Source organism: Leptonotus elevatus, chromosome 1 (assembly GCF_054856555.1).
Source record: "Leptonotus elevatus isolate MCC_2025b chromosome 1, RoL_Lele_1.0, whole genome shotgun sequence".
NCBI classification, from domain to species: domain Eukaryota; kingdom Metazoa; phylum Chordata; class Actinopteri; order Syngnathiformes; family Syngnathidae; genus Leptonotus; species Leptonotus elevatus.
Genome location: NC_141239.1, coordinates 19,691,229 through 19,714,354, shown reverse-complemented (window position 1 = coordinate 19,714,354; position 23,126 = coordinate 19,691,229). Strand labels below are relative to the sequence as shown.

General features: G+C 40.5%; 2 protein-coding genes across 4 annotated transcripts in view; both read right to left on the bottom strand.

The window, feature by feature from the left end:
* tns3 (tensin 3) overlaps positions 1 to 18,203 on the bottom strand; it is a 50,361-nt gene extending 32,158 nt beyond the window's left edge. The window contains exons 1-6 of one of the 2 annotated variants that reach the window (XM_086081548.1): positions 17,863 to 18,203; positions 6,576 to 6,744; positions 6,341 to 6,391; positions 4,320 to 4,442; positions 3,010 to 3,074; positions 365 to 448 (exon numbers count right to left, since the gene is read on the bottom strand). In XM_086081548.1, the coding sequence (XP_085937674.1) occupies positions 365 to 448; positions 3,010 to 3,074; positions 4,320 to 4,442; positions 6,341 to 6,391; positions 6,576 to 6,725 (473 nt within the window). In that variant the 5' untranslated portion in view covers positions 6,726 to 6,744; positions 17,863 to 18,203. The remainder of the gene's footprint in view (positions 1 to 364; positions 449 to 3,009; positions 3,075 to 4,319; positions 4,443 to 6,340; positions 6,392 to 6,575; positions 6,745 to 17,862) is intronic. The other variant, XM_086081556.1, reaches the window with a different exon arrangement.
* Positions 18,204 to 19,270: 1,067 nt separating this feature from the next.
* Positions 19,271 to 23,126, bottom strand: part of dspa (desmoplakin a) — a 31,704-nt gene continuing 27,848 nt past the window's right edge. For both annotated transcript variants that reach the window (XM_086081530.1, XM_086081538.1), the window contains exon 24: positions 19,271 to 22,989. In XM_086081530.1, the coding sequence (XP_085937656.1) occupies positions 19,789 to 22,989 (3,201 nt within the window). In that variant the 3' untranslated portion in view covers positions 19,271 to 19,788. The remainder of the gene's footprint in view (positions 22,990 to 23,126) is intronic.

Sequence of the window (23,126 nt, the reverse complement as noted above, 5' to 3'; positions counted from 1 at the left end):
AGATTTGTGAATAATGATGAAACTTAGCAATATTCTAATGCTAATTGCTGCAAAACGGAAACAGATACAAACATACGGGGTTTTTTTCCTGATGAAAGAAGAGACTCTAATCTTTCTAATCTAGGTTCCATGTTTTTATAGCACAGTATTCTGTGGGCCTTGCAAAATCAATCAAAATCCAGTAAAACACCCGGGAGCGAAGGGGGTTGCTTCAGTGAAAATGGCTGCGAGTGAATGAGTTAATTGTGTTACTGTAGATTGGTAAAGAAGAGGAAGTCAAGTATTTGATCATGATATTGAAACAAATATCAAACATATTGTTATATAGTTGAGTTGCTATACCAAAAATTGTTTAGCTGCTTACCGCTTCTGTGAAGGTGTCATGAGAGCAGACACCTTATCATCGTAGTATTTCCTCATGGCAAAGCGGTCCAATGCTTGATCAGCACTTTGAAGGAAGATGGGGCAGTGGAAGTGGGGGGGGGGGGACAATTTATTAAACACTTCCAGCAACGATGACACCGAGAGATTCAACTTGCGCTGCCCTTGTAATTAAAGTGCGTTAACCCTGACTTGTGCAAGGTCAACACAGACACACATGCGTACACATGCATAATGGAGAAGAGTGAAAGTAAGCAGAGGGACAAGGGATTCCCGCAGAGAGGAAGAGAATGGCAGCTTTAAGTAAACAGGGAGGCGGAGAGAAGGGAGTGTGTGCACAACTCGGCCATTCAGGCAACCCTAAAACCAACAAGCATGGGGGCCTTTTCACCCGGACCCTCGTGCCTCCCCCCGGAGCCCCCCACGCAAATCTATTCTATTGTAAATCTGACGCATTGTTTTCCTATCTCTTCCTCTGACTCTTTTTTTAGGACTCCTGTCTTTCACGTTCACCTTCCCGACCGTGTCCTTCTGATGGGACGCAAACACTCGCTTCTTTCACACTGAGATTCCGCAGCTGCGTTTATGCACGTACAGAACCCCGTTAAGTTTTGATATTGCCATGACATGCCATCCCGCAATCTGATATTTACATTCATTGTGACATCAGCAGCGGCGTCTGGTGTCGCATATGTACCCAACAAAAATAGAACCCCCCCCTCAAAAAAAACTTCTTCCACATGCACAATATCAGCATTTCTCTCAAATATTGTTCACAAACCAGTCTTAATCTGTGTTAGTGAGCACTTCTCCTTTGCCGAGGTCCATCCCACCTCACAGGTGTGCCATATCAAGATGCTGATTAGACACCATGATTGGTGCACAGGTGTGCCTTAGACTGCCCACAATAAAATGCCACTATGAAAAGTGCAGTTTTGTTTTATTTGGGTTGGCCGATACAGCCAAGGACAGTGATAACCGATATTTGGAGCCGATGTTAATTTTCACAAAAAGAAAAAATATTGGCAAAAATACAAACACCAGTTCTTATATTTTTAGAATTTTTAAACATATGTTTATTGAACAACTTTTAGGGTTCGTAAAATATTGGAGTAAAAAAATAAAATAAAATCTTAGTCAATAGACATCTTTGTTTTAAAAATCTTAAAAAAGTTCAGGGATTTCCCAGGGGCAGTAACATGTCTTCAAAAGTTAAATAAAAACTTAAGTAAATAGCTCCCTATTGTTTTCTACAGTAAATAACGTTTATTAACATTTCAAAATTATTATTAACGTTTGAAAATATCCCAAGTATTACAATTTTACTTATCTTAGTTTTAATTTCAAACAAAAACAGAAGGTGCAGAGAGTTCCCAGGGTCCGCAGCATCACTGAAAATTTTTGACAAATGCTGAATATGGGCTCTGATAATCGGGCCAGCTGATAATCGGTCTCTCCCTAGTGTCTGGGGATCCAGAAAGTACTCAGTACTGCCCCCCTCCCCCAATAAAACAAAACTGCACCTTTCAGAGTGGCCTTTTATTGTGGGCAATGTAAGGCACACCTGTGCACTAATCATGGTGTCTACTCAGAATCTTGATATGGCACACACCTGTGAGGTGGGATGTAATATCTCGGCAAAGGAGAAGTGCTCACCATCACAGATTTAGACTGGTTTGTGAACTATATTTGAGAGAAATGGTGATGTTGTGTTTTGGATCTTTGAGTTCATGTTATAAAAAAATTGTGAGCAAAAAGAAAAGTGTCGCGTTCATATTTTTGTTGAGTATAAAACACTTTTCAGACAATTGCTTTTGACACAGGTGAGAGAAGTGGCAGGAAAAAAACAGCGCATGTGAGGTCTCATTCACATTGTTGGTAAACGCTGACATTTTGACATTGACCAAATTTATCTGGAAATTTTCCACCTTAGGAGGTAGTATCAGAACCAAAACAAAGCTGGGACATTTATTACTAGACCCTTTCATACTGCCTTTAAAAACGGGCATTTTTCCATTTTAGTTGTTTTTGTATAACTGGCAGCGACACAGAATAGGGGTACAAAGTCAACCCAACAAATTTCCGCATTAGGAGGTAGTATGACAGCTGTAACGTGTAAGAGATCACTCAATGGTCCTCACATAACTAATTATTTGATTCCGGGATGTAGTGTCACTGTGTGAGCGCAAAAATATCCTGTTTTCGTATACGGCAATGGTGGATAAAAGTACATTTTCTCTTTACAGAGCCTCACCGGGAGGTCGAGTAAAATCCCTCACAGTGACTGTCCAAGATGAATAGATGTCATGAAAGTGACACCGTGGCCGGCAGCTTTTACAGACATGACTTTTTTTTTCTCTCTCAAGCTGATTCACGTCATTCTATATGGGGTGATTCACCACCTAAATTGTGTGGTTTTCCTTTTTTTTTTTTTTTCTTTGTCAGCCTGTGAATCACATTGACCTTGAATTACAAGAGGTAAACAAATGACTTGACTTGTTTTGCGGTCGGCCGAATGAGTCACCAAGCATTGTTGTGGTTTGTCGGATGCCGACAGGGAGGGTGCTAACGATGACAAACGGTGTCTAGAACACAAACATAGACATTTATAGACACATGAGCGCTTACCTGGCGGACACGTCTGTGAAATGCACAAAGGATGAAATGACAACACCGATTCGCCCTTTGCCACCCTAGGAAACAGGAGGACAGGAGATGATTCATCACGTTAAAAACAAGTGGAGCTAAATTCATTCTGGGTTGCACTGCTGAAGTTTGGATTTCAAAACACGACAACGGTTGCCATAACAAAGGCTACGTTTTAATAATATTGAATAATATTATAATCAAGTATAAATGTTATTAACACTGGTACACTGACATCGCTACAAGTAGCGTCTTGTTCTGCTTCTTTAGGTGAGCTGGAGTCTATCCTAGCTGGGTACACCCTCGACTGGTCGCCACCCAATCGCAGCGTCTCTCATAATGGCAGACATGAATAAAGTTTGGCATCCAAGTTTTGTGTAACTTTGGAGGCATATTTTTTCCGAAAACTGAGGGTGGTGTTCTAAATGATTAGGGCTGGGTATCAACTCTAATTTCCTCAATCGATTCGATTTCGATTCACAAGATTTCAGTTTGCTTCAATTTCGATTTTTCCCGATTCGATTTGATTCACTTCGATCCGATATTGATTAACTAATTTGCTCCCAAAAACGTATAAATACGTTCTATTTTAAATATTATCATGATCCCAAAAACGTATTTATAATTGTTATTGTTTTTTTGTGCTACCGCATACAGAAGGCTTTGATGCAGCCTCTGAACTGAAGAGAAAGCTTAAAGCAATGGTAGTTATTACAAAAACGGCCAGCAGGTGGCAGCAAAGTATAAGAGGTCAACTAGGGCCATGTTGTAAAAAGGCTTTTTTCCCACCTCAGTGTTTTAAACACATTTGTGAATAATGATGAAACTTATAATGCTAATTGCTGGAAGACAAAAACAGATGCAAATATTTTTTTTCCTGATGAAAGAAGAGAATCTTTCTTTTTGTAGGTTCCATGTTTTCATAGCAGTAGAACACAATATTCTGTGGGCCTTGTAAAATCAGTCAAAATCCAGTAAAACAGTCGGGAGCGAAGGAGATTGCTTCAGTGAAAATGGCTTTTTGTATAATAAAACTTGGCCTTTAAAATTCTATTTTCTTATAAATTTATGGGCGAAAGAGATAAAATAATCGCTTCATGGTTTTCTGAATCGATATCAGGCTTGAAAAGGAAAATCGATTTGATATGGATTTTTTTCAACCCAGCCCTATAAATTATATAAAATTTAAGAGGTTCCACTGTAAACCAAAATAAACACAACTCCCTAAGAAATAAAAACAATCAGTTTTTGTCAACACTTCACCAAGAATTTAAAATGTTGTGAATGCTTACCCTGCAGTGGATAACCACCACATGCAGCGGGTCCACATTGAGCCAGCTCTCCATGGCTTTACAGATGGTGCAGATCTTATCTAGAGGCGGGGCGTGCATGTCAGGCCAGCCTGTATCCAGAGTCTGAAAACACACAACATAGTGTAAACCTTTATGATCAAGTATCAAAATGTATTTTGCACATGACATTTACCTACTACCCACTACCATTACTACTTTTACTGCTCCATGTTGTGTGCACTATTTTTTTAAACTGTAAAATTGTAAAATGAACATTTTAAAAATAAACCTTCCTTTGTTATTGTTTTTTTTTTTTTTTTACGTAAAGGGAAAGTCAAGTCCAAAATTTGCTTTACGAGAATATGTTCTATGCACCCCACTAGTCTAAACACAGCATTCTGAGTAATATTGCGTTTGTGGAATTATTACTATTAAGCAGAAAAATCCAGCAGTTTTTATCAATCTCATAGGGCGGACATTTTGCCCTATACTGCCACTTGCTGTTGACTGAAAATGACATCATAGTGCCTCAGGACTCAGGTAATGACCATCACGGCTCACCTGTTTTCTGGGTTAGGTCATGTGACATTCGAAAGCTGAGCCCTTAGACACTGTGATGTTATTTTCAGTTGACAGCAAGTGGCAAAATGGATATTATAATCCATTTATATATATATATCTACATTGAGATGTAGAAAAACGGGTGGATTTTGCTGTTTAATTCATATTCAACACAATTTAATCAGAATGCCGTGTTTAGACTGGCGGGGGCACATAGAACATATTATTGTGAAATTTTTATTTTTTACTTGACTTCCGCTTCAAAGTAGACCAGACAAAGACTAGCAGGTAAACGAAAACCATGGGAGCTAGCTTGCTAGCACCTGGGGTTAAAGCACTGATCTGAATATATGACTGCCGATAGCTCATACACGCTCGTGCAAGCCGTTGAAGCGACAGGGCGGCCATCTTGCTCCTCCCATCTCGCGAGCAGACTACTTTATAAACTACAGATTAGACATATACAGCTTGTAGGCAGTTAGTATAGGGCCGGGGGTAGGGTGGAGGTTTTGTGGCAGGTTGGTCACTATTCTTTAACAAGCAAAAAAAATATTTAAAAAATAACAAGTGGACGGTATGTGCTGCTTTGAACACCCCCTTTTTCTTTTATCGCTCAGTTCCTGAGACCCCAATATTAGATTTGGCAGAGTCATCTTTTGTTGAATTACATTTAGAATTCTTTAATAAAAAATATTCAAGTTTCCTCCTGTAAACATCATTAAGCATATAATTTATACATGTACTTAAGGCAAGTTGTAAAATGTCCGAAGTCCTCTTGTTTATGTTTACCAAATTTAAAACATCATAAATCATGCTGTTTCTACTAAGTACTGTCCTCCAATTTCGATACTGTAAATGTATAGGAACGTATGCCGAAAAACATTTCTTGAGAGGAGCAATATGGCGACCTCACGGCTTCAAAAGTCATATGTGGCAGTGTTTTTGCTTGCTGGACCTGGATTTGCCGCTTCTGATACAGTAGTACCTAGATTTACAACAGAGTTCCATTTCTACGGCAACAGTGTAACACAAATTCATAAATAAGTTGGAGCATGCGATATTTTACCACTAGAAAAGTAAGAAGTACGCAGAAGTAAAATCACAATTACAGCAAATATTTGTATGAAAAACAGTTCTAAGCCAATCAAATGAAAATCACTAAGTATTCTTTGTATATTATTTGTATTATTTGTATAATATTTTTTAATATATTTTTTTCAAAAATAGTGACCACCCTGCCACAAACCCCCCACCCTGCCCCCGGCCCTATACTAACAGCCTACAAGCTGTATATGTCTCATCTGTACGTATACCGTATAGTTTATAAAGTAGTCTGCTCGCGAGATGGGAGGAGCAAGATGGCCGCCCTGTCGCTTCAACTGCGCAAACATGTCCTTTGCAACCTCAAAATTGCATAATGTGTTTTGTAAATCCAGTAACACATCCCCCCCAAAATGTACCTTTGGATTCATTCTTGACAGGTCATGTCTTTTCTCTGACAGGTTGATAATCTGTGAAAAACACACGCAGTGAGTCAATCTGCGTGTTCTTTTAGGACAATGATTCTCTAAATAGGTAAATTACAGATGTGCTCAGCATGAAAAAAAATCAGTACTTGGTCAACATTCATGCAAGAGTGACATCGATGCAGCGTGCTCTTTGACACTAGGTCACAACAGGTGACATTTTACTGACCAGGTAATTGTCTGCATGCTTGGACTTGAGCATTCGTGTGACGTCCTTCAGGTTGTGAGCGTAGATCTCTTCCAGGCATCCCCGGGGGAAGGACACGGCAATGATGCGCTCCGTGATGTACGTCAGGTCCAGCTCGTATCCCTCCTCCATGCTTGAATGCGGGGCTCTCCTTGTCACAAAAGAAAAGACGCCGGTGAGTCACGGCCTTCGAGCCACTTCACACCATCGCCACTCGGGACGGGTGACTTCACTCGAGTCAATATTTGACGGTCAAAGTCCTCAACGTTTTTGTCAAGTTTCCCGCCGATATACTCGGAGAGTGACCTCAAAATCAGATAACGGTCGTCGGCTTAGCGCCACCAATAAGCAATTGTATCAGCTTGTTTATTTGGAAAGATTGAAACCACTTATCTACGCTGCAACGAGATATCTAATACCGGCGACATGACAACACCAACGAGGGGGGGGGGGGGGGGGGCTCTAGTTGAAACATGTTGGCCTGACTAGCTGGCGTGTCGTACTGAGCTCATGACGAGACACTTCCTGGCCTGTCTACTTACAGTAATTAATAGATAATAGGACCTTGGCCAGAAAAAAGAGCACAGGCCAGAAATACCTTTCACAAGTTGCAAACTGTTTCCCTTGACAGTGTGAAGGAAACACCTGTCACCCAGGAGACGTTTTATTGTATTACAGCTTCCCAGTAAAAAGTTCTTATCTCTGTCGGTGTTTCCTAAAAATTGTAAAAATAAAAATAAATCACTAACCGACAACTCTAGGGGGATTTTGCTTTCATTTGAGAGGGCCTGAGATCAGGTGGAGGTGGGGCTAAGAAAGTAAAAATGTTTTGCACAGTGGTTGGGCTAATTTTCCTATATATGTTAACTGAAGATTCTAAATTGCTCATATATGTGAACTAGTGCTGTCAAAGTTAAAGCATTAACTCATTGATTAATCATAAAAAAATATATATATATATTTTTGTGTGCATTCAATTTTATCCCATAAACATAAAACTATTAAATTAAATAAAAAAAAAATAAAAAAAAGACAAAAATGGACATAGGTGTTTTTCACAAGACAGCAACTATATTATGTGAATCTATCAGAAAGAATATATAATTTGAAGAGAGGCACGATTGGCTCAGCAGCACCTCTGCTGGTTGCAGCCGAGTAGTGCATTCAATTTGCTTGCATATAGCGTCACTGCCAGTTTATGTTAAAATTTGGTCAATGTCATATATTTCTACAAATCTATACTGTTGGTCAGTCCCTACAAGGGTGTGTTAATTTAAAAAAAATAGTTGACCGATCTAAAGTGTTGAAAATGGCTTGCTCTCTGACAAAAATCAATTTTTTGGTCACTTAAAAACATTTTTTTTCCAACTCAAGTAAGAAAAGTTATTTCGTGTACTTTGAAATGTGTGGTTCGCTCTAATATTTATATCATTTTATGACCAAGATTAAATCATTAACTCATTCACTGCTATTGACGGCTATAGACGTCAAAAATTATTAATATAACTATTTCTAGTAATTTAACATTTTATCCACTTTTGTTAACAAGAGTATGAAAAACTAGAATTTTTTATTTTATTGTACATTTAGAACAGATATAAAATTTATGATTAATCGTGAGTTAACAATTGAAGTCATGCGATTAATTACAATTAAAAATTGTAATCACCTGACGCGGAAAAAAAAAAGATTATTAAAAATTAGGGGCGTCAGGCGGCATTTCTCGATAAATGACGATTGGGACTTGATCCAAACATAAGCACGCAAACAGTTTCACGTTTCCAGACGAGGCAAAAAGATATCATTATCCTTCTCAGATGACCCTCTGATTGTTAGCTGTGATTAAACTATTGACGGCCAAGAATATGTCAAATTGTGAAATGACTGCGAGCTCCATCCCGGCACTTTGAAGGGGGCCCGAGAGGGAGCCATAGAGCTGAGCGGAATGAAAGAGGCCATGTGTCTGGAGAGGTCAACACTCGGGGAAAGAGAGCTGGCTGTTCGGTGAGTGCGCACGGAAGCCTGGACCAGACGTCCTCGGGGTTTGGTACACACATGACAGGGTTTTAGCCTATTTCCCTTCAGACTCTGGAGAAAAATGTTGACTAATGACAAATTAATGAACAGACCGACCAGTAGTTAGGGTCCACATATCTCCAGGGCAGGGATGAGGAGGGGGGAAAGGTCTTTGTACTGTTTTGGATGTGTCAGAGTGCTTTGCTAACTGAAGATTAGATTGGAATCTAACCAACACTTAACCTCTTTGTGACCCGGTGTTGTGAAAGTCTTCGTTTATTTGGTGTGTCAATTGTGTACAGAAAAAAAAGGGTTGTGTAAAGTTGTATTAAATTCTACACCTACAGCCACATATATAGATGCAGTACTCACCTTCTTCACATGGCAAGGCAGTTTTACTTCTATCGCATATTCCATACACGAGGCAACTCAATGTGCTCAATAGCTTGCAAAAATGGCTAAAAAAGTACTGTGACAACATTAACAGAAAAAAAATAAGTGTCGAGAAAAAAAAGAGTCGTTAACTAAAATAATTAAAACCATGATTTAAAAATGACAAGCTCTTAATCAAAGATATAGGAAAAAAGTAGGGGTGTGAATTTCCTAGTACCTGGCGATTCGATTCGTATCACGATTCATAGGTCACGATTCGATACCGATTAATCCCGATACAAATCTATAAATTGATTATTGCGATTTTTTTTAAACTCAAATTTAGAAAATATTCACCAGTAAACTTGTACATGTACACTGTAAGATTTGTACGAAAATATATTTATTTATCTGAAACTTTAGGCTTATAACTGTGAGCCACTTTTTCTAACAAACAATCATTTGCAATCTGTTTCATGTTTGAACAGCATTGAAATAAAATATTAAGGCTTCTTAATGTTCCATTCATATAACATTCTTCCATGCTCAATGTGTGAATCCTAACCCTAAGTAAGACATTTTGTTGAATATTCACATTAAAAAATTGATGTTTAAAAATCGATTCGGCCGCATATCGAATCGATTCGAGAATTGCACGCTGTAATGTCGCGATATATTGCCGAATCGATTTTTTCTAACACCCCTAGAAAAAAGCTACGTTTTTAACCTGGATTTAAAAACATTTACACTCGGGGGTGACTTCACTTGTGTTGGCAGCTTATTCCATTTCTGTGCAGCATAACAGCTAAATGCAGCTTCGCCATGTTTACTTTAAACTCTGAGCTCCACTAATTGACCCAAGACTGCAAACCACAGAGCCCTACTGGATTTATATCCAATCAGCGTTTCTTGAATGTATTCAGGGCCCAAACCTTTCAGTGATTCATAGACCAGGAGCAGAATTTTTAAATCTAGACTACAGCTGACAGAGGGAGCCAGCCTTTAGGACTGGAGTAATATGTTCTGATCTCTTTGTTTTGATCAGAACCCGAGTGGCAGCGTTGCCTGAAACTGCAATCGACACCTTTTTTGAGCGGCCTATGCAGCATTCCAGAATGTGCCAAATAAAGTTTTTCACATGTGAAATAGGGAGGGAAAGACTTAACTAGATTGGAATTTGGGACTGAATCAACTGCAGCTCTTCTGGATGCAGCCAGGTAGTGCCCTCGGCATCATGACAATCAAATCAGAATTATTGACAATCGGCGAATCAATTAGCTACTTCAAAACCACAAAGGCAAAATGACCATAAACTACATGCTTAGAAGGGTTCCAAAAGGGTTCTACGTGAAGGGCAGAAGTTCTACCCAAGAACTTAAGGCTTTTTGAAGAAAAAAAACCCTTCAAGGGTTCTTTTGAGGCTAAGGGTTCCTGTAAGAAGCGTTTCGATACAGAGAACTCTTTTTGGAAGAAGAGGTTCTTCAAGGGCTGATAAAAACATGGGTATTAGAAGATCCTTACTATCACTACTATCTTGGCAGGTTCTCGATAAAACCCGTGAAACATAAAAGGGTTCTCAGCATTACTTGCTGTGTGAGTTCTAGATGAAACCCTTGCAATATAAAAGGGTTCTTTGTGGAACATTCAATGACAGTTCTTAATGAAATCCTTGAAATACAAAAGGGTTCTCAGTGGAACTCACTGTGAAGGTTCTGGATGAAACCCTTGAAACATCACAGGGTTCTCAGTGGAACTCTCTGTGTGAGATCTAGATGAAACCCTTGAAGGGTTCTTTGTCGAACCTCTCATACAGGGTTCCGGGTGAAACCTTTCACAGATGGTTCTCGGTACAACCCTTTGGAAGGGTTCCAGGTGGAACCTGCATGAACGGCTCTAACAGGAACCAAAAAAGGCTTCTCCCATGAGGACGAGCCGAGCGTACCCTGACAGAGGTATCAAAATGTCTGGATAACCACCTGTCATCCACAATTGAAAAAAGGATCACCAATCTCTTGTTTATCTATCACTAAGATAAGAAAACCAGCTGGAGGCTTCCTAATTCCACAGCAAAAGCGCTACGCGCAGCCCTGCCCGGAGCTCCGGCCTTATCAAGACCACCTCTCCCATTCATCTTTCAAGCCAACGTGAGCGACTTGCCCCAGCACGCACTAAACATAATTGCTCTTTAATTTGCTCCGACTGCTTTTGTTCTGGTACGAGGCGCAACATAAGCTGACAAAGGCAGGATCAACTTTGCCAAGGAGCTCAAATCCCAAGGCCACCCATGGGCACTCTGACGGCTGGCCTGGCGGAGGGTCCAGGATAGACGGAGGCCTTTGCAAAACTGACAAATAAAATATGGCGGGGGGTGATCTGGCCTGCTCGGAACAAGCTGTGACAGGTTTATTGAGGTCAGGATGTTTGGGGGGGGGGGGGGGATTAGGGTGTGTCTCGCTCACGCAGTTCTTACCCCTACAGGTAAGAGTTTTGGACTAGGTGGGTGCAGGATCCTCCTCACTATGCGTCCAAAAGTGTTTCTAGGTAAAACCTTCAGGAAAGGGAAGCAAGGGATCGAATAAAAGTGTTAGCGAACCTTCATTGGAGGAACCACACCCTTTCACCTGGCCAGCAATTCATTATGGAATATTCCACACAAGCAGCTGCAACGTGAGAGGAAAGTTCCGATTCCAACATTTCGGTAATGCGTGTTGGATCGCAGCCTGTGTTTGTTTTCATTTTTGGGGAGTTCATTGTGATGACAACAATTGGCAAGAACTTTGCATATTTCGCCGTCGCGGTGAATGAGACTGGCTTGAATGGCGCAGATGTTTGTTTGTGTCTGATTTTGCCGGTTGCTGCATGCGTCGACAAGCTCCTGAGTTGTGTTTTCCATCAGTGACGGCAATGTGGTCATCATTGAAGCGGATTGTTTCTGCATACTTGGAGAGAGAGAGAGAAAAAAAAAAAAGAGTTGTTTGGAGGAAGATGCGGGAAACAAGCTTAAGGCACGAAGAAACGTTTTACGTAATCAGTCATGAATTGGGTTCAAATACAATTCAAATATTTTTATGTTCATTATCAAAGCAGCAATTTTGGGGCTGAGGCAGGGATTCACAAACTTGTTCAGCTCATATTAAAAACTTGTTTCCTACACAAAGTTAATCAAATAAAGAGGGTCCTCCATTTATAATGGTCCATACTCGGGCTGTGAATTGCTTAGTACCTGGAGATTCGATTCGTATCACGATTCATAGGTCACGATTCGATACCGATTAATCCCGATGAGAATCTATAAATTGATTATTGCTAATTTTTTAAAACTCCAAATTAGAAAATACTAATCAGTAAACTTGTACATGTACACTGTAAGATTTGTATGAAAATGTATTTATTTATCTGAAACTTTAGGCTTATAACTGAGCTACTGCATTTAACAAACAATCTGTTGCAATCTGTTTCATGTTTGAACAGCACTAAAATAAAATATTAAGACTTTATGTTCCATTAATAGAACATTCTTCCATGCTTAATGTGTGAATCCTAACCCTAAGTAAGACGTTTTGTTGAATATTCCCATAAAAAAAAATGATGTTTAAAAATCGATTCGGCCGCATATCCTAACGATTCGAGAATTGCGTTCTGTAATATCGTGATATATTGCAGAATCGAGTTTTTTTTACCACCCCTACGTTATACACACCTTTCACGCAAATATTTACTGTAATTATGACTTATGATGATAAGGTTACGAATGGGACGCAACTAGTTTCAGATGCTGACGTACTGACTCTCTGTCATTTCATTGTTTGCCGTTCATGGCCTTTCATACAAATTTTTACTGTACTTCTGATTTGACTTTTGCGGAAACATTGGTTAGTGGCGGACTAAAGTGCATTCAGATTTATGTCCACATTAGGGTTTCGTTGGAAGAGAACTACGTCGTAAATTGAGGAAGATTGACATTTACAGTATGCTGCAAATCCACAAATTGTAATTTATTTACATGACGCAAAAAGACATTTGGCAAGAAAATGGAGCTAACAGCATTATAGGCAACCGCCCACAAAATGTACCTGCACAACCAACTTGAGAAAATTGGATGTAAATATGCCAACGCAAAAGAGCCCCAAGTCCATTATTCCAACCCCCCAAATGCATACCGTATAGTTTGACCATATAAGCAATCAACCGAGGGCTCGCTGTTGCCCATTTGTGAGTCATGCAGCATTTTTAGCCCAATTTAAGAAAACTACAATTCCACCGCAAACGGCATGCCTGCAGACATATGAAAGCAATCTAAGGGTTACCTACCCCCACCACTTCAATCATCCAAACTCCAAGCCAAGCAAGCTGGCATTTTGTGACATCAAATATACTTGTTAGGTTTTTACGTGAGGTACCTCTGTTGTAGAATGTGCTGACCTTTAAGCCATGATGTGGTCCTGATGGCTTAAATCCAAAATTAGAAAGCAAAAATAGCACACACACAAAAACGCAGGAACTGCACTTAATGCATTTCTTCCGTATTTTGGTGCTTTACAAATGCATGATTATTAGGGGTGGGAATCTTTGAATGTCTCACGATTCGATTCCGATTTTTGGGTGCACGATTCGATTCAGAATCGATTTTCGGTTGGGGCCGATTTTTGATTCAAAATGATTTGATTGACAATGATTTGTGCTTCAATTTATAGATGTTCAAGGAATCGTAATGATCTACTCCAGTCAGACTTGCTAATGCTAATTAGCGAGCTACTTGCGGCACTTTTATCACTCAAAAGAACGGCTCCACGCTGCAAAAAAACTACTTTTATTGGAATAACTTGATCGTGACTTTTTCCTTCTATTCTCTAATGTGGCTACAACTTAACAGCGTATCAAACTGCATGGAACCACACTGCCCCTAAGTGGCCAAATCTGGTACAACATGAACAGCGCTCCCAATAAAGGCGCGCACACACAAAGGGAAGACAGTATAAAATAATTTAAATAAAATCGATTCTGAATCTTACTAGATGAGAATCGATTTTTGGGCACACCCCTAATGATTATCAACTACAACAACAGTCAACAAAGGCCTGATTATCAGATGTCCCTAAACGTTTATTCAGCAGTGGTAGAAGTGATTGAGTGAGTGCTCAATATTTGCGACAGTACCATCTTACATGCGTAGAGGAGAGACCGGTTGTCTTCAATATGGAGAAAGAGAAAAGTTTGTAATCGCAATTCAATTGCGAGATAACAGTAAGACTAGCTTCTGTTTCTTCTTCTTCTTCTATTTCTACTACTTTATTCTCAAACTCCGGTCTTTGAGGTTCCTTAGTCCTGCATGTTTTTGAGGTTTCCCTCCTCCAACACACCTAACTCGAAGGATTAGCTCATCAGCAAGCTCTGTAAAAACCTGATAACGATACTGATCATTTGATTCAGGTGTGTTGGAGGAGGGAAACCTCTAAAACATGCAGAATAGTGACATGTTTAAGACTGACATATTGAGAGAAAATGGTCAGTATAAACCCCCAAAACATTGGGCTTCATGACAACCACAATAGAGCTGTCAAAATTAATTGACAAGTAATTGATTATCAAATTAATGGAGAACTATTTTAACAATTGTTTGAAGCTATTTTTTAATTCAAAATTGTCCAAATCCTCTGATTTCAGCATATCAACAGTAATTATTCACTTGACTGATTTCTGTAGTCCTTCATGAAAGAAGAAGATTATCTTTTGTGTGTAATCAAAATAAGACATTTGAAAACATCGTGGTTTTTTTACTTTGGAAAACAATGACCGAACCGGTAACATAGTACAACATCAGTCCCCCCCCCCCCTTTTTTTTAAATAACTATACGAATACGAAGTACAAAATAAACACCAATCACTGGTTAATAAAGAAAATGCTTTTGTAATACACTTTGATGCCAAATTAAAATTAATCCGATTAGTCGATTAATCGATAGATCAATCGATTCTAAAAATATTCGATAGTGACAGCTCGGGGTGTTAAAAAATATCGATTCGGCGATATTAAAGCGCACAATTCTCGATTCAATATGCAGCCGAATCGATTTTTAAAGCTCAATTTTTGATGGAAATATTCAACAAAATGTCTTAATTAGAATTAGGGTTCACATTTTAAGCATGGAAGAATGTTATATTATTGTAACATCAAGCCTTAAAACTTGATTTCAATGCTGTTAAAACATGAAACAGAATGCAACCTGTTTGTTAAAAACAGTGGACCGCAGTTATAAGTCTGAAGTCGATTTTCATACAAATCTTACGGTGTACATGTACAAGTTTACTGATTAGTATTTTCTAAATTCGAGTTTTTTTAAAAATCACAATAATTGACTTATAGATTATAGATTAATCAGTATCAAATCGAATTGTGACTTATGAATCGTGATACAGATGGAATCGCAAGCTACTAGGCAATTCACACCCCTAGTGACAGCACTAAACCACAACAATGGCTTGAATTTATATATATTTTTAAAAATAATAAAAAAATACATATAAATGTTCATTGTTCCACATGATCAAAGCTCACAAGAGTTTCTTGACTCCTGTTGCTGCAAATCAAAGATCCGCCTAAATAGCTGTGATAGCATCTCTCGTCCAAATGTCTTCATACTTGGCAGGAGTCTACCTCAAACTGCAGGAAAACATTCCCAAAGTGACATAATAGGTTCATTATAAAGCCAGAATTTGCTCCTGCCTTTTCCTGTCATGTCCTCAGGCAGGCTCGCACTGTGGCTATGACAGCCATTTGAAAGAAATTAAACCGTAAAAACCCAAGGAGAAAAAGCCACAGATTGGGAGAAGTTTGTATTTTTAGCAAGTTTATATGCTAACGCTGGAAGCCGAACATGTATTTGTCAGACTGTTTTATGAACGGAGGGGGAAGAAAAACAACACAGGCATCATCACTCTTGGGGAGAAAAAAATAAAGGCTGCTAAAGTACTCCCTCATTATCCGTTCCTATCCCAAGGTCATGGTGGAATGTGTCCCAAAATGGATTTACATTCCCACTCTCACTCCGTGTTCATCTCAAGCATTTCTTGGTCCTTCCTCTCACTTTAATGGCTTACACATGGCAGCCAAGTGGCGGCAACTCCCTTCACCCAACAACATACGTACTAGAGGTGTGCCCCAAAAAAATCGGTTCTCATAAAAATCGCGATTCTCATTTTGTACGATTCAGAATCGATTTTAAATGTCCCAAAATCAATATTTTATACTGTCTTGCCTTTGTCTGTGTGTGCCTTTATTTGGAGCGCTGTTCATGTTGTACCCGGTTTGGCCACTGAGGGGCAGTGTGGTTCCACGCGGTCAGATACACTGTGAAGTTGTAGCCACATTAGAGAGTAGAAGGAAAAAGTCACGATCAAGTTATTCCAATAAAAGTTGTTTTTTTGCAGCGTGGAGCCGTTCTTTTGAGTGATAAAAGTGCCGCGAGTTGCGCACTAATGCTAATTAGCGAGTCAGACTGGAGTAGATCATTACAATTCATTGAACATCTATAAATTGAAGCAAAAATCATTGTCAATCAAATGATTTTGAATCAAAAATCGTTCTTAATCAGGAATCGATTCTGAATCCAATCGCAGGCCCAAAAATCGGAATCGAATCATGAGACATTCAAAGATTCCCACACCTAATACGTACGTAGAATTATCGCAAATCCTGGATTTTAAATAGCAGTGTTTAGTTACGTAGAGTTCACATTTTTCCAACTTCAAAACAGAACCAGCAACAAAAGCCATAATTGGCAGTAAAAAAAATGTTTCTCCTGTCTTGCTCAGCCTGTAATTAATGTTGAAAGAGAGGAAAGATGCACGAGGAGGAGCAAGCCAAACACTGGAGGTGAAGAGGAGAAAACTTCTCCCGCCGCTGCTCTTGTGATGGAAGTGGGCTGCTACATGCCGTCAAAATGATGGCTGCCCCCAGGCGGCACATACAACACAGCAGATGTGTGCTCCAAAGACAATCTCAGTAGATCAGAGTAAACACTGACACGCACAAAAAAAAAAAAAAAAAAAAAGAAAGAAAGAAAGAGAGAGAGGCCTGTTCTTTTTTGGCGCTCTAAAAAGTCATCCATAATAATGGCTGCATGTGTTTCACATTATGAGCTGCACCATATTGCACCGAAACGAGGAACCAGTGAACCATGGAGGGAGGCCTTGATGACTAATCTTTTTCTTCACTTTTTATACAGGATACCTTAATTTAGATTATTCTTTTTTAAATGGCATCAAACTAAATAGAAACTGACCCGAGAACTTTAGCCAACCACACAACATTATGTCTTTAGCTTTAAGGTACTTTCCGAATCCGTCACAAAAATGCATCGCATATATTTAGTATTTCTTTCACATTTTGAGGCTTTTTTTGCAACAGTTCCCGCAATAGATGTTGTGCTTTACGCACCAAAGGGCCACACTGAATGCTCCCAAGGGCTCATATGTGGCCCACGAGCCCTAGGTTCCACACCACTGCTTTAAAAGGTCACGCTGACCAAACATGATTTCCAATAACAAGGATTAAAAATTAAAAAAAATAAAGACTTTCACTTAGTGTGCTCGGTTTGAATGACTCCCTTCTCTGTCCTCAGGCTCATGTTGAAAGTAGCAAGCGCGCGCACACATAGTGCATGAAGGACACAAGTCCAAAGTAAATACTGTGGGAAACTTTGTTTTGCTTCTGCAAGCCCAATGAAATGAGTTTGTGGGGAGGGAAAGAAGAAGAAAAAAAGCTCCACTGTGCTCCACTATTACCTTGTGAGCAGGCAGAGGTTGGAATCCAATCCTCCCTGCTGCTGGTAATGATTGACTGTGTGAATGGGGGGGGGGCAAGAGGAAAGTTCAGCCTTACCTTTGCAGCCTGCGTGGAAACACTTCTTAAAAGTCTTGCTTTGGCCTCTTTTTGTCAGGCAGAAGTGCAGAAAGTGTCGGAGGGAGGTCACTGAACCCTCAGCCCGTCATGGAGCTCGCTCATTCCAGCCTCGCTTTTGGCCGATTCCGTTGGACTCGAAATGCAGTCGTATTGAAGTTGTCGTTGTTTTTGATTGCGGGGGAGATCCTTGCAGATTTTGTACTGGATCGCCACTCGTTAGCTCGGCACACTTTCCTCCAGTCGAAAGCTGCGCGCTGCAGAAGCCGCAAGTCCTGGCATGGGGATGGTCCTCCCACTTGCTGCTCCACGGGGTTGTCTCCCTACGCTTCCCCACGCCCCCACCCCCCCCCCACTCCGGCTCCCTCCCTCCCTCCCTCCTATGGCCTGCTCCCTCCGCCTCTATCGGTTTGTTCACACGCACGTTTCCTCCAGACAACCCCCGACTGGACGACCCCGCCCGCCACCCCCATTCCTAAATCGTCCCATGTGGAGATGAGGCTAGAAATGAATGAATGGTAGTGCGCCCTCTAGCGCAGTCATTTAACACTTGCCTTATATTAGCCCAACATATTCTTTATAAAAATATAAAAAAAATAATAATAATAATTGTAAAATATTTTATATTTAAATAAGCTTAGTTATTTAGTTAAATAATTATAAATTTAGACATTCTCTTTTTTTTTGCCATTAATAACGTTCAATGCCTTTGAGTGATTCTTTTTAGTTTTATTGACGAAGAATTACTTGATGAATTTGTTTATTTGGAATAGTATCTTTAAGCATTAGCGTTAATTCAATTCAACATTTCAATTAAAAACATGAAATATTGTAGTTTCATCAATGCATGAGAAAATACCTTTCCTAACCCCAATTCCCACTTAATTTATATTTTTAAATGTAAAAATAATTTGGATTGTATTTTAGGCAATGTTATAATTTGAGATGATGAATTCAGGGGTTTTGCTAGCTATAAACATTATTTTACTGTTACATTAAAAAAAAAATGAAAAATATATTTTGACGTGTGTATATAGTGAATCTAATGTCACTTTTTGAACTGAACTACAGAAATAAAATAAGAATGCCATTATATTCTAATTTATTGAGATGCATAAGTATTATGAGTTTTAGAAAATCTTAAATGTTTTAAATGTTAATTGACTTCCATTTTTTTCAAAACTGGCATAGGATTCAGTACAACCAAGTGTTCCGTTTAATTTTTCGTTTCGTTTTCTTGCACTCACCAAAGCTGTTAAAAAATGTTTCTTTTTTTAACTGTCACTTAGCGCTACCTGTAGGTAAGAAATGGTACTACTCGGTTGTAAACGATTGCTTTTACTTCACAAATATCTAGTAAGTAAATAAATACACAACAAAGAATCAAAAATGGAAATAAAGCCTTTATTTTTTTCCAATCACTTTTAAGTAATATTAAGTGGCAGTAGTATTTTTTTTTTTTACAACTGATCAGAACTTTACTAAGTCAGTGTGTAAATGCATAACAGCATTTAATGTAGCATTTTTTAATTGCTTAGATAAAACACATCAAGTCAAGCTACAACAAACTGTTGTAAAAAAAAAAAAGGCAAGTAAAGATAAAAAGTAGAACAAGCATTTCCAAATAAAAGACTGCACTCGTTAAAAAACATATATTAAAATGAGTTGTAATGAATATATTCCTTTATGCAATGCTGTGAATTATAGTAAGCATAAGTTTAAAAAATAAACACCAGAGCCAAACACTCATCCAAATACAGAATCCTATTCAATTCTTAAGCATCCCAAATTCTCACATACACCAGAAAAACCTTAAATGTTAAACTGTAAAATAGTTAATAAAAATCTATAGTTCTAACAGTGACACGTTATTTTTTGTTAAATCTGTTCATTCACTAAAATGTTGAATTAGAAGTTGCCACTTGAGCTGTTGGACTCAAAGGTATAGGTGTATGCAGATGAATAATCCACACTGCCTCTCCGAGACCCACTTTTGGAGCCAGACCTGGACCCAGACCGAGAGCTTGGGTTGGATACGTTGTAAGGGCTGCTGAGTCCCTTTGATGACACTGATGAGGCCTGCAGCATCTTCATACCGTTGCTCTCTTCCACCATGCAGCCATCCATGGCTTCCTTGTAGGAGATCTTCAGTTTGGTCTTGGGACAGGTCAGGTTTTTGGGATAGTTGCGGGTATCCTGGAGTTTCTGTGCCCCTAGGCCGTCCAGCCAGTTTTTGCGGATGGCCTCCTCAATGGTAATGCGTTTCCCACTGCCGGGATCGATCAGGCCTCCGGTCAGGTATTGAAATTCCAGGAACCTATGTCCGGCTTCGTAAGGTAACCACGTCTCCTTGACTGCCTCTGCGGCGGACATCTTCCTCTTGGTCTTCACATCCTCAAAACCAAGATAGGCTTTCTGTGCGGCCTTCAATTTGTTGGCCATGCTTTCATCGATGACACACTGATGGACAGCGTCCTGCAGTGTTAGCCTCTGCGCAGTTGCGGGGTTGATAATTCCTCCAGTGCTTGCCTGAGCCTCCAAGAGCCTCTGTGCTGTGATGGCATCCACTATTCCTCTTCTCTGTGCTTCAGGAATGGTTATCTTCTCCAAAGTCTCTGTGTCAAATATGGCCGCCACTGGGCTCTGGTCATCAAACATCTCTGGGGGAGAGACTGTAATGGAAATACTGTTGAAGCGTTTCCGAACGGTCGGGGAGGACGGTGCGGCCTGGGTGGGACTACTGCAGGTAATCACGTCATCAGCGGTGTTGGCTGTGATTGCCATCTCGGTGCTGGTGGTCTTGCTGGTAATGTTGTCAGCAAACTGTGTCAAGGTTAACTTTCCAGACCGGTACTCATCTACGGAATTCTGGTCAATAATACCACGCTGCAAGCAGTCTTGAATGTCGTACTGGGTCCCTGTCTTTCTGTCTACTATCACCAAGCGTGTAGAGCCATCTGACCCTTTGATGGTGATTTCTTCCCACTCGCACTCCTGTTCGGACAAGTCCAGAAAGGTGTCATAGTCGATTAACTCGCGGTGATAGGCCTCTCTAACCGACATCTCCAGTTTGGTGTCTGGGTCAACGATCACCACCCGCCTCTTGCGGAGGACATTGCTTCGGCTCTCTTGTAACGCCTGAGCTTTCTTCTTGTCTTTGAGAGGCAGGAGTATTAGGCTAGTCTTGGCATCTGTGATGCACCTCTCCTTGAGCTGAAGATATGTTAGGTTATCCTTTGTGTTTGGGTCAAAGAACCCTTTTGTGTCATCCCCTTCGTAAGTTAGGATCTCATTCATCTCCTGGTCGAAATATCCTCGTTTATAAGCAACGGAAACATCAATTCGATGGCTCTCTTTGGGGTCAATAATCCCACCGCTGGCAATCTGAGCCTCGAGCAGACGTATTCCATGGCCTTTCTCGATAAGACCTTTCTCAATGGCCTGGAAAAGGGAGATTGTCTTTCCTGTGGCGGGATCAGTGTACCCAGTTACGGCCCTTTCTGCAGATAGCAACTTATTCTTAAATTCCTTTCCCACCAGGCCTCTCTTTGAAGCCTCCTCTACTGTCAAGAAGACATTGTTTACGGGGTCAACAATGAAGCCAGATGCAGCTTGGGCTTCAAGAAGCTCCAATGTGGTTCCCCTCATAAGCAGACCTTCCTTCATTGCCTGATAAAAGGGCCATATCCTGTCATTGACCTCATCATAGATCCCTGCGATACAAGTAGATCCATAGAGGTATGAACTCAGTTTATCCTCAATATCTTTGCTGGTGATTTCCCCTTCTCTAAGCCTTTGCAAATCAGTTTCATCGAGCAATTCAGATTTGATCAGCTCTGTTAAAGACACTTGTCCACGAAGCCCCTTGACTGTCATGGGTTTTTCTACGCCGTGAAGCAAGAGTAAACCATGAACAGGTTCCACTGTACACTTCCTCCTCAGCTCACTATAGCTTTTCTTTTCTCCTGTTGTTGGATCCAGGTAGCAGGCGGGTCTTCTGTTCAAATCCCTGTAGAGCTCCTCATCAATAAGATTACGATCCAGGGCCAAATCCTTTGGCAGGAACACACTCAGAACGGGATCCAATATCCCCCCAACAGCCTCCTGAGCCTGCAGCAAACGGAGTGTGGTCTCCTTGTTGATTCGGCCTTGTTTGAAAGCCTGGCCCACAGATAACACTTTACCCGTGTAGGGATCCTTGAAACCAACACACGCAGCTTCGGCTTGCACCAAGGCGTCTCTGTCTTCTGTGTCCACAATCCCCCTGGAACAAGCCGTGTCCACGGGCATCTTGTCATTAAAAGCAGGGTCTGCTATGTAGCCTGTTGCTGCTTGAGCTTCTAGCAACATGAGTGCAGTCTCCGGGCTGAGGATGTTTTTGTTTTTGGCTTCGGTGAACGCCATTTTGCCTTGAGAACCCGTCATCATGCCGGCAATAATGCCTGTACCCTTTAGATTCACTTGGATGTCAACGGCTACCTCGTCCACTGTCTTCTTCCCCTGCAGCAGCAGCTCTAGAGTGGCCTTGCTGATCACACCGCAGTCACAAAGCTGGTGGGCTGTGACTTTGCGACGCACCCCATCAAATACAAGCTTCGAAGGGTCAATTGTTGCAACCTTCATATCCGTCTGAGTCTGTCTGTTCAACGTGCTCGGCCTTCTCTGCAACCTCTCTATCTCTCTCTGCAGTGCATCCCGCTTGAGACCCAAGTCATGCACCTCCTTCTCGGAGCTCAACAGCCTGCTCTTGTAACGTTCCTCAACACTTCGAAGCTCTCTCATCAACCTCTCAATCTCATTCTTTAGACTCAACCTATCTTGATCCGTCTTGGACCTGTCCGACTCCCACTGCCTGAGCTGGCTCTCCTTCAGCTCGTACTGGCTCTTCAGAAGGGTGAAATCCTTGAGAACGTTGTTCTTCTCATCAACTAAACGCTGCTTGTTGCGAAGCTCAGTCTCCAGCAAGTGTTTGACACGGGACAGTTCCTCTTCAAGGCGCTTCTGACGGAGTTTTTCCTGGTCCAGTAATTTAAGCTTTGAAAACAAATCATCCCTCTCCAGCAGCACCTCACTGTACTTGCTTTGAGACTCGTGCGCCATGATGGATGTCTGTGAAGATATGAGCGAAGCACAAGATTAAAACACGTGAAGGGTGGTTGACAAAAAAAAATAAGAAGCTGCCAGAACTACATGTACAGTGGACTCTTAGAACTCTCAGTTCCACACTTTCACCAGAGTATGCAAAT